Source organism: Notothenia coriiceps, unplaced genomic scaffold (genome assembly GCF_000735185.1).
Source record: "Notothenia coriiceps isolate Sejong01 unplaced genomic scaffold, NC01 NC01_scaffold00017393, whole genome shotgun sequence".
Classification (NCBI taxonomy): domain Eukaryota; kingdom Metazoa; phylum Chordata; class Actinopteri; order Perciformes; family Nototheniidae; genus Notothenia; species Notothenia coriiceps.
The window spans coordinates 102,503-112,125 of record NW_011350094.1 but is presented as its reverse complement, the minus strand read 5'-3'; the positions used below and the strand labels follow the sequence as shown (position 1 = coordinate 112,125).

Below are 9,623 nucleotides of genomic sequence, written 5' to 3'. Positions count from 1 at the left end.
TTAGTTTGTTTAATATTGAATCATATCAATTTGTTTCAAAGCTCAATAAATAACAAAGAAGAACTTTGACCGGCACTTTTCTCATTTTGTCCGGAAGATTTAAACTTTAACATGTTGACCGGCAAAAGAAAATTCTAACGGAAACTCTGCCTGACACATCAATACAACTCTACCATATCAAATCTTAAAACCGTATAAGCTATTCTTAAAGCATCAGGCAGGAGCTGGAGGGGCATAAAGGTGAGCAGCACAATAGTTTTTTGTCTCCCAGATAATAAAAAAATGTGCAGTAGTAGCATTTGAATAAGCTGGAAAGACGCAATTAACTTCTGCATAATCTCTAACCAATTATGTGAACTCAGCAAGAAGATTCAGACAAAGGGAATCCCTAAAGGACCCAAATGTATCATAAAAGGAGAGAAGTCAAATGTTTTAATTGGTATCAATCTTGCTGATTCTTAGAATGTTTGTTGTTGTATCAACATGATTGCATACAACTGTTGTTGATTAATAGATCTTCAGAACTTACACAAAATAAGAATGCCCAACACTTAGCAATAACAAACGGTAAGTCAGGATCCACATATTTCCGTTTCTTTAGTGGATTTTAAACCAATGAAGGGCAATGAGGGACATATAGTATGATCCGGCATAAAATAATCACAAGCCTTTTTAAAAAGGAAGCAAGCCAAGAACCCAAAATATCAGTTTAAGATAAAAACAACATCCACAGACTGACTTTATGTCTTGCAGAATTCAGGTAGCGAAACATCTGTAAAAAACAAATCTACTGTAAAAAACAAATCTATGTTGGATATTTCTGTCTGAGGTAGCAAATGACCTAAAAGCTCCTTTCCCACTCCCTAATTTGGCGGAGTTCTCATAACAAACGTAAAACTCAGCAATTTAGGTTGATGCGCCAGTGTTTGATTTGGATCAAATATGCTGGATCAGCAGGTTTCTAGAGCCTAGGTACATTTCACATCAGCAATGAAAAATAACAACATGCCTTTGGGAAAACACGTGTTAAAAAACATACCTGCAGAATGACTGATGTCTGCTTCTCCCCAGATCTTGCTGCTTTCCACTTTCTGTAGGTGTCAGAGCTCAGCAGGTTGTCTGCCTTGTGTGCCTGTTTTACATTAGAATCAGCAGAATCTGGTTAATTGAAGTAGGTGTTCACATACAAGGAATTTGGTTTTTGGTGTATAACATTAAAATAGACAAATATTGCAAAAAGAACTACATCAATATAGAAGCAAATCACAACATATTTTAATTAAAACAGGAGGGGAGGTGCACAAAAAAGTCCAATGGAAGTTTAAAAGTTCACATTAGGTATATAAAATACAGTACCAATTAAAAAATATAAGAAGAATATGCCACGTACAAAGGGTTATGATGAATGGTAATAGGACGGCTCTCTTTTGCCTAAATAAAACAATACATCTACAAATATTGGTGTAAGGAATATTGTAAACATTCAATGCAAGTGATATAATGAACTTACAGTGTCCTCGGTGCTGCAAGACACGACGTGTTTGAGTTGGATTTCTGGCATGTTGTTGATTCTTGACAGGTTGAATTAGCTAATGTGATGTTAAATAAACCAACTGAGCGCTGCGTAACCACTAAACGCTATGTTAGCCAATTAAGAAAACATAAAGCACAAGATGTCATTTAAGCTGCTGTAAATGTAGCCTCGGAAATTAAAGTAAATTGACTTTGTTTTAAGTCAGATATATTGTTGGCTAACGTGATAGCATGCTAGCAAACAATAGGCGGAGTGAACTTTCCCTGATTAGCCTGGTGGTTTTATCAAACATAAAATGATGTTACGCACAAATTCTGAATCGGTTATGTACTTGACACATAGCCAGTCATGTTGGTATTGCATCCAACATTACAAAACATATATGGATGGATTTAATTTGAGATATATATACGTGGAAGCGAACTCATATTCCCACCAAAAGCCTGGCGTGTGTCGTCCTGTGACGCAATTCTCTACAACAGCATTTTCATCCAATCAGCGCTTTCGATTCTTCTTCTGCAGGTAAATAGCAGCACCGACATATTTATATCGCCACCAATCGTTCAGGAGCTGTACCGCAGTCTTTTAAGACTAAATATATTAAAATACTGTACCTACACATTTAAAGACGTATTTACATTACATTACATTACGTACATTTTAAGATGTATTATAAGAAAATAGAATAAAAAACATTAAACAATGACTCCTGTTCGTTTCCAGTCTTTAAGTGTTCTTGTAAGCAACATACTTTTTCATCTCCTCTCATGTAAGTAAAGTATGGAAACCTTTTACGCAAACATGATGGAAATTCCCTAGAAAACAGAGCATTTAGAAATCTATAAAAAGTTAAATCCTATATGTAAGTTAGATGTGAACCTTAAACTACAACAGTTTATGTATTGATTATGTATTTTTTATGCATTTTACGACTGTTCTAACAACAAATGCTTTTACCATTGTGTGTGAACGATGTGATAGATGGTTGCTCATAAAAAAAGGCTGATTTCCATTTAGCTTTTACAGTATCATGTCCTGTAGAGCAGCGGTTCCCAACCTGTGGGCCGCGGCCCCCTAGTGGTCCGCGAAGGCATTGTAAATAATTTAAAAAAATTCATTTAATTTTTCTTTTTTTAGATGCTTAAGACACAACATGGACATAACAATAACATATAGAATATGACATTCCCATCCCTCAACAACAAAAACAGAAGAAATAAAGATACAGTCAGTGGACCACTTCAACATTTCACAAACAAAAAAGGTTGACAATCAAATACCACCAAAAAAACAACATGGCAAGCAAATGTATTGTTCCTTTAATCCCACTCTTCGTTAGAGCTAATTATTTCCCATTTAATTGCGTGTTGAGCCACCCTTTGATTTTTTGTGGCAATAATTATTTCCAAAATAAATTGTATTTTGAATCTACTCTTCAAACACCTTAAATTAAGATTACTGCTTGATTGACATTTAAAAACATGTATTTTAGCCAGAAAATAGTTGTATTTATTAACTGTGTGCGGTCTTCATCTAAAATCGCAAATACAATATTAAAGGTTGTAAATCTAAATTCAATATATGCGCCAAATAATTTGCAAAACATTATGATTTGTGTGGAAACATTTTCATTATTACGTTTTTATTTTTATTTGAACCTCTTTTCCTTTCTCTTTCTTGATCCTCCTTAGCAACGGTCATCACAGTCCTTGACAGTGGTCTGTTCTACTGGATTTACAACGTGTCACATGTTCTGAATTGACTAATTAGAACTTTATTTAGCCTCCGTATTGTTTATGGTTGAATGTGGGTCACGACATTTGTATTCTTAAGTGGGCACTGAGTTGAAAAAGGTTGGTACCGCTGCTGTAGAGCTTTCTTCACACTGGCAACCCCTACTGAGAAACTTAATAGAACAGAGCCATTGTTCTTGTTATAAATTACTCCTGGGCTTTTCCTGTAATGACATGTCTGCTTTTGGTGAGGCATATTCTCTCATGAGCACTAGGAAACACTTTCTCATTAATGTAATAAATGTTGGAAACTGCATTACAGGTTGAGCTTCATCGGTCTTTCTCCCTCTAGAGGAACTCCAAAATATCACCTGAGGAACACTTTGTGTTAGACATGCGGCAACTGTTGTGAATAATTAGAGCAGTAGAACGGTAAGACCAAATCAAATATGAGGGCCTGTAATTTAAAATAAAAACTTTTCTTCGTTTATAAAAAAAATAGCACAGACGCAGGTTACAGACAAAGACTGAAGACACTTCATTTGTTCAATTTGGAGATTACGAGAGACTAACATTGAAGATATCGTAAAATGTATGTATGGATGTACGATATTTACAATAACTGAAATATACATAAACAATGCATTACCATCAGTGTAAGAAAAAATAAGTGTAATGAGTTCAATGTATCAGGTTGATCCTGTGACTTATCCACAGTGAGTTTAAATGATCTCCAAGTAAATGGCCGTCTCTCCATCGGCCACATTACTCTGCACCTCCCTTGTGCCTCTGACTCCTAAACCTTCTCGTCTGTCGATGCCTCCACCCTCTCCTATTCGTCTTCTCTCCCCACCTCTCCTGCCTATTGGATGGATCTGAAAAAAAAGCACAAATGTTGCTATTCCATCAAATATAGGAAATATATAATTTGTAGATTTAATGTTTTCTTTTAATGCAATGCCTTCTGTTGAAAAGGACGGTACCTACCTGCTTCGTATGGACAAAATTAGGTGTGCAGTTTTGGTATACAAGTTGGTAGCTGCCGTTGGTGTAGATATGAGTCACTTCCGTACAGTTAATGTAGAGGGGCATCTGATCCTGATAAATCCCCATTCCTTCAGGGTACACAGCTGGGAGTCTTTTCAGAACATGTCTGAAAGGAGCGGCACAGGTGAATACTCACAATAAGCAAGTGAGAACATTTTAGAGGAACATTCTTTAGGGCTGATTTGCTTCACATACTTTTCAGATCTCTTTCGGCAGCAGTAGAAAGAAAGAGACAGAAGGAATAAGACCAGGCAGATGGACACAGCAGGTATCACCAGCCACATCAAAAAGGTTGTCTCTGTTTTAAGACAAAACAAGCAGCGAGAGATCAGCATATGATGTGAAACTCAGGTGGTTAACTACATGGATTATAGTTCCACTCTTGGCATTTCAGAAATACTGCTTGACCCTCGAGCTTAATGTAACAGCTTCACTTCGATATTCCATTATAAGAGCTCGCTTTTTTTTTTTATGTAAAAAAGATATAGCCTACATATTAAACTGCCACAACTGAAAAGCTGTACTCATAGTAATTACAAAAAAGTACAGCTCAAGGTTATCTTTGCAGCATTCTTCAGCAAATGATCTTATGTTTCCAAGCTGCAGGCATGTTGCACAGATGTCTCAGTTCCATCCCTATATCAGAGTGAATAAACAAGAGGCAGAGCTCGAGACTTTGATAGAGTTAAAAACGTTTAACACACCTTCTTCTCCCTGCAGCACCAACAGGGAGTCATTTCCCAGTGCGTTGAAAGCAAAGCAGATGACAGTCAGAGGTTTGTCCATGTGGCCCCTCAGAGTGGCTGTAAGCGCGCCAGGCTCAGATGTTACGGACCCATTGTAATCACGAGGGGGAACAGTACCATTCACGCTCCAGGTGATGGCCGGTTTGGGTTTGGAGTCGACTGAACAGTGACACAGCACCTCCTGATCCTCCAAAACACAGGTGGAGGAGAGCCGGAGGATCACTGGTTTATCTGTAGGATAGAAAGAGGACATTTCAACTTCGCTGATAGCCTTTCAAGTATTGTTTGTGTGGGAGGAACTTTTTAATCTCTTCTTCTTTTTTAACAATAAAGGATAACACATTTTTGAAAATATGCTTATTGGCTTTATTGCAGAGCCAGTAAGCTGCTAGCTTAGTTGAGTACAAACACTGGAAACAGAGAAACAGCTTGTCTGGCTCGGTCCAAATTAAATGAAATTACCTCTATACACTTTTAAAGCTCACTAATTTAGATGTTATATGTTGTTTGTTTAATCTGGAAACATACCACAGTGTAAAAACAACGATTTACCATTGTACAATGTTTATGCACATAACTTCCTCGAGTCCTTGACTGTTGGTAGTAGCTTCGTATTAACCATACAGACATTGAAGTGACGTTAACATTTACATAGTGGCATTTGGCTACATTCCAATAAAAAAAGGGAACTAGGAAACATTTTCTTAAAAGCCCTTCGAAATCTTTAAAGAAAAATGGAAACAGAGCCAACAAAAAATCATGTTTTTTGCCGACCTCTATTGATTTATCTTCACCTTGCTGCAGTGATGTTAAAGTGTACTCCAGGTTGTGATCTGCACACTTTTACATCACTGTAGGGTGTGCAACAGAAAAAAACCCTGACCCCCCCACAGTATTTCAAACCAACTTTCAACACAAAAGGGCGGTGAAACTTGTGTTATGTTGCTTATGTTACTCTGTCAGCAGCAAAAACCAAACACATGTAGGTGAGGCTTGTTGTCAAATATTCCACATGTGTGTACTGTATGACCATCAGAGGGAGGGGAACAAGAAATTAGAAGAAAGTATTACATTGTATGTTCAGCGGCGTGGGCTTGGACTCTCCTCGACCAATCTGGTTTTGAACTAAGCAGCGGACCCTCATGTCCCGGGTCACGTTGAACACCCGGATTGTGTGTGTGCGATGGTGGAGGTGCACCGTGCGGCCGTGCTGACTGTAGGACCAGCGGTACTCTGACACCGGAGGGTCGGCTTTACACGAGCAGACCAAGAAGGCGTTGCCCCCCTCCTGCACCACCAAGGTCTGGATCTGAATTACTACATCTTTGGGTGAAACTAAAGACAATAAAAAAAAGAAAGAAAAGGTGTCAGTGTCAAACAAGCCAGGAAACACAAAGATAGTAGTCAAAGCCATCCTTACAGGTCACATGCAGATCCTTTGACATGGATAATGCTCTGGCTCCTGGGTAGCTGGCTTCACATCTCAGCCTGGGTTTCACCTTGTGTGACGCAGTGAAAGACAGAGTGGAGAGTAACATCGGCCTGTGGGGCTCGGGGTGGAGCGTCTGCACCCCCGCGGGCTCAGTGCCGTTGGGCCAGTTTCCTCTCTCCCAGCTCCAGCGAAGGGTCGGGGGTCTGGAGGGACAGGAGTATCTGACGGAGCAGTTCAGCGTGACCAGCTGCCCCTCTGTGGCTGACAACATGCCGCTGATGACAGGAGCCTCAGGGGTGTCTGTCATTGAGGAATAACTCCATCAACACTTTGCTTTTACTACTGTGTCATGAAAACAAAAGTTCTAAAAGAGCACAGACGAGTATTTTGGATTATTGGTCTAAATGTCCATTACAAAGCTATTCAATCAATCATTCCAAAAGTGGTTGTGTATTTAGGGTGGATGATTCCAAATTATTTTTTTTCCTTGTAGAAAATAACTTTGTTCTATACTGCTCATGTTAGATATGTATTTGTTTGGATATTTTTTTTTTTTATTACATTTATGTCAGGTAATTTTCTTTTTACTTTATACCGCATTTCTACTCCCACACTTTTATCTTTCCAAATTCTGAAGCTTTGAAAAGCCTACATTATCTTGTTGTCAAAGTTCCAAAGCAACAACGTATTTTATGAGAGAAGAAAGAGAGAATATAGCAACTCACCCACAACATCCAGACTGAAGCTCCTTGGCTTCCCCCAAAGTAACTCGTCCCCTCTCTTCAGAGCCATCTCAAACTCCCGGGAGTCGTCCCGGCTGATCCTTTCGATCTTCACTGAGCAGTCTCCATCTGCAAATCGCCCAAAGAGAGACGCCCGGCCTTGGAAATCCCGACTCACTTGATCTCTGTCCTCGCTGTTAAAAGCTGTGCTGCGGAGTGGAAAGATGTGTCCACCACCTCTGAACATAATCCGAACGTCCACCCTCTTCCTCCCCCTGAGAGGGTAAGGAGTTTGAGGGGTGAAAGTGCAGGGGACCACCACACAGGAGCCCACCAGTGCTTGGACATGTGCAGGGACTGAGGGCACAGGGGACACAGCCTGGACCCTCCTCCACAAGGCTGCTGCTGCTGGGATAAAGAACTGGAAATAATTACCAATATCCCAGGATCACATGTTACTAGGCCAAGGTCTACTCTACAGTATAGGATCAGGTTCAAATCACAGTAGACAGCAGGTTTATATCAAGCCATCCTGCCATTAGTTGCCTCATAACTGTTCATGTATTATGTGTTCATGTTTGTTTAAACTTTGAGCAGAATTAAGCAAGAGACCATTTGCAGGGGACATGGCCAATTAAAGCATGAGTGTTCCAAGCCTTTATATCTTAAAGAAAGCTCATAATACTGAACACATTTCTATAGACAATCAAAGGTTAAAGCTGCTGTATTTAGCTGCACTGTCTGCATAACATGACCCAGGACAGTTTTGCAACTGTTGTATTTTTAGAAACGGGAAGAATCCCTATCCCCAACACAGCAGCAGTTTTTGCTCTGGAAAATCTACTATTAAACTGTTTTGTACATTCATATTGTGAATTTATCCTCATTGGTTTAGGGATTATTTGCATATATTTTTAAACTGTTATTAACAGATAATAATCAGAATCAGATTTCCTCAGAATACCTTTATTCGTCTTACCTAGGGCAAATTCACATTGTTACAGCAAAAGTGAAGATAGACAAAAAGTAAACCACTATTAGATAAGGGCATGTACATATATTCAAAACCGAAATTAAGAATTAAAAAGTGTTTCCAGTTTATATGAAGATAATAAATGAGCTTGTAATTATTAAAGAAACAGGATTAATTGACTACGGTATGTCCTGCAGGAGACAAAAAATACCAATATCTCCATCTCTACAGTAATAATTATGGTAATAAAAGAGATATTGGGATAATTAATTTAGGATAACATGACTTGATAAAGAATAACTTTGCAATTTATACAGATATCTGAAGTTAGTTAATTTAAATATTAATTACTCACCAAAAATGAGAGGACACAGAAGGAAGACAGTGTCAACGTGCATGACTGCAACCCTGCTCTGCCAGCACAGACAGAGGAAAGGATGAACAAAGGAGCAAAGAGGGGGAAGTGTTACATTGTGCTCCTGACTTCACTTTAATACATCCTCTTACTCTTCCAATATCTTTTATATCAGCTATGCGTAATACATAGATTTATAACTGACCACTGAGGATCATTTTTAATTTAGCATTGGTTAACAACTTGCGCACGTATATTTTAACATGTAAGCATATTCAAATACTCTTTCAAGTGATGAGGAATGGTTCGGAAAGAAAGACCTCAGCAAGTATCTATGAGACAACACATGACAAAGGGTGAGTCACTCTCATGCTGCTGGCCATTTCCTCAAAGACTCCAAACACTAAATGTGTTCAATTCTGATTCCCTCTGTCTACGCACACTGTCCCAACCAAACCTCTAACAGTGTTAGAAAAGTGATATTGGTAAAACTCCATAGAAATTTGAACAAAACAAATTAATGATTAACTTTTCTGCCTAACACTGATTTTTATCTGTTCTGTCAACAATAAAGATCCGTCATTATAAGTAGGTCAGAGCAGTTGTGTAAGAAGGGAAAAGTAAAAAGTGTCAAGATAAAACTTTTGCATTTTAGCAGATACTGTTTAGACTGCTGGTCAATCTGTTAATTTAAACACAAATACATGCAAATATAATACTGCTATATATACACACAACTTACTGTATAGTACGTTTTATTTCATTTGAAATGCATAATAGTTTGATATTTTGCTTCATAATGGCAATAATACCAAGTCACTTGATTGGCATGTTTCTGCAAGATCAAACATAGGCGATGAATCAGAGGCAGGGACAAAGAATGAACACTTTGAACTATGGACTCTTTGAATTATACTTTGAATTGCTGCCTGCAGTAAGTCAATGCACTCCTCCTCCCTGCACCTTAAGGCAGAACACTATCAGCACTGCCAACACAAAAGTGCAATGGCACAACTAGACGAGAGGAAAGGTGACAGAGAACAATAACATATTTCTTTAAGGTAAGAATTTCAAATGAATA

At 38.5% G+C, this 9,623-nt stretch overlaps 1 protein-coding gene and 1 long non-coding RNA gene across 3 annotated transcripts in view; both read right to left on the bottom strand.

The window, feature by feature from the left end:
* The window catches only part of LOC104950324 (uncharacterized), a 4,081-nt gene extending 2,064 nt beyond the window's left edge, over positions 1-2,017 (bottom strand). Inside the window, exons 1-2 of the long non-coding RNA XR_798905.1 lie at positions 1,511-2,017; positions 1,040-1,132 (exon numbers count right to left, since the gene is read on the bottom strand). This is a non-coding gene — a long non-coding RNA (uncharacterized lncRNA). The remainder of the gene's footprint in view (positions 1-1,039; positions 1,133-1,510) is intronic.
* A 1,231-nt stretch (positions 2,018-3,248) lies between these two features.
* On the bottom strand, positions 3,249-8,614 carry LOC104950323 (sialoadhesin). 2 transcript variants are annotated; one of them, XM_010776822.1, is made up of 8 exons: positions 8,543-8,614; positions 7,218-7,622; positions 6,481-6,792; positions 6,132-6,395; positions 5,019-5,291; positions 4,510-4,612; positions 4,255-4,420; positions 3,249-4,142 (listed from the first exon to the last, which is right to left on the bottom strand). In XM_010776822.1, exons 1-8 carry the CDS (start codon positions 8,583-8,585, stop codon positions 3,990-3,992), a joined length of 1,719 nt encoding a protein of 572 aa, XP_010775124.1. In that variant the 5' UTR covers positions 8,586-8,614; the 3' UTR covers positions 3,249-3,989. The 2 variants fall into 2 exon arrangements, with proteins under 2 accessions (XP_010775124.1, XP_010775125.1); XM_010776823.1 differs by having other exon boundaries at positions 7,218-7,619; positions 8,543-8,599.
* Positions 8,615-9,623: the final 1,009 nt, after the last annotated feature.

What these genes read in the sequence shown, in the direction of transcription:
- LOC104950323 (XM_010776822.1), bottom strand. Translation starts at nt 8,585, where the DNA reads ATGCACGTTGACACTGTCTTCCTTCTGTGTCCTCTCATTTTTG. An exon ending in TCTGTGTCCTCTCATTTTTG is followed by an intron (nt 7,623 to 8,542) that starts GTGAGTAATTAA and finishes TCTTTATCCCAG; the next exon opens with CAGCAGCAGCCTTGTGGAGG. An exon ending in CACGCCGCTGAACATACAAT is followed by an intron (nt 5,292 to 6,131) that starts GTAATACTTTCT and finishes TCTATCCTACAG; the next exon opens with ATAAACCAGTGATCCTCCGG.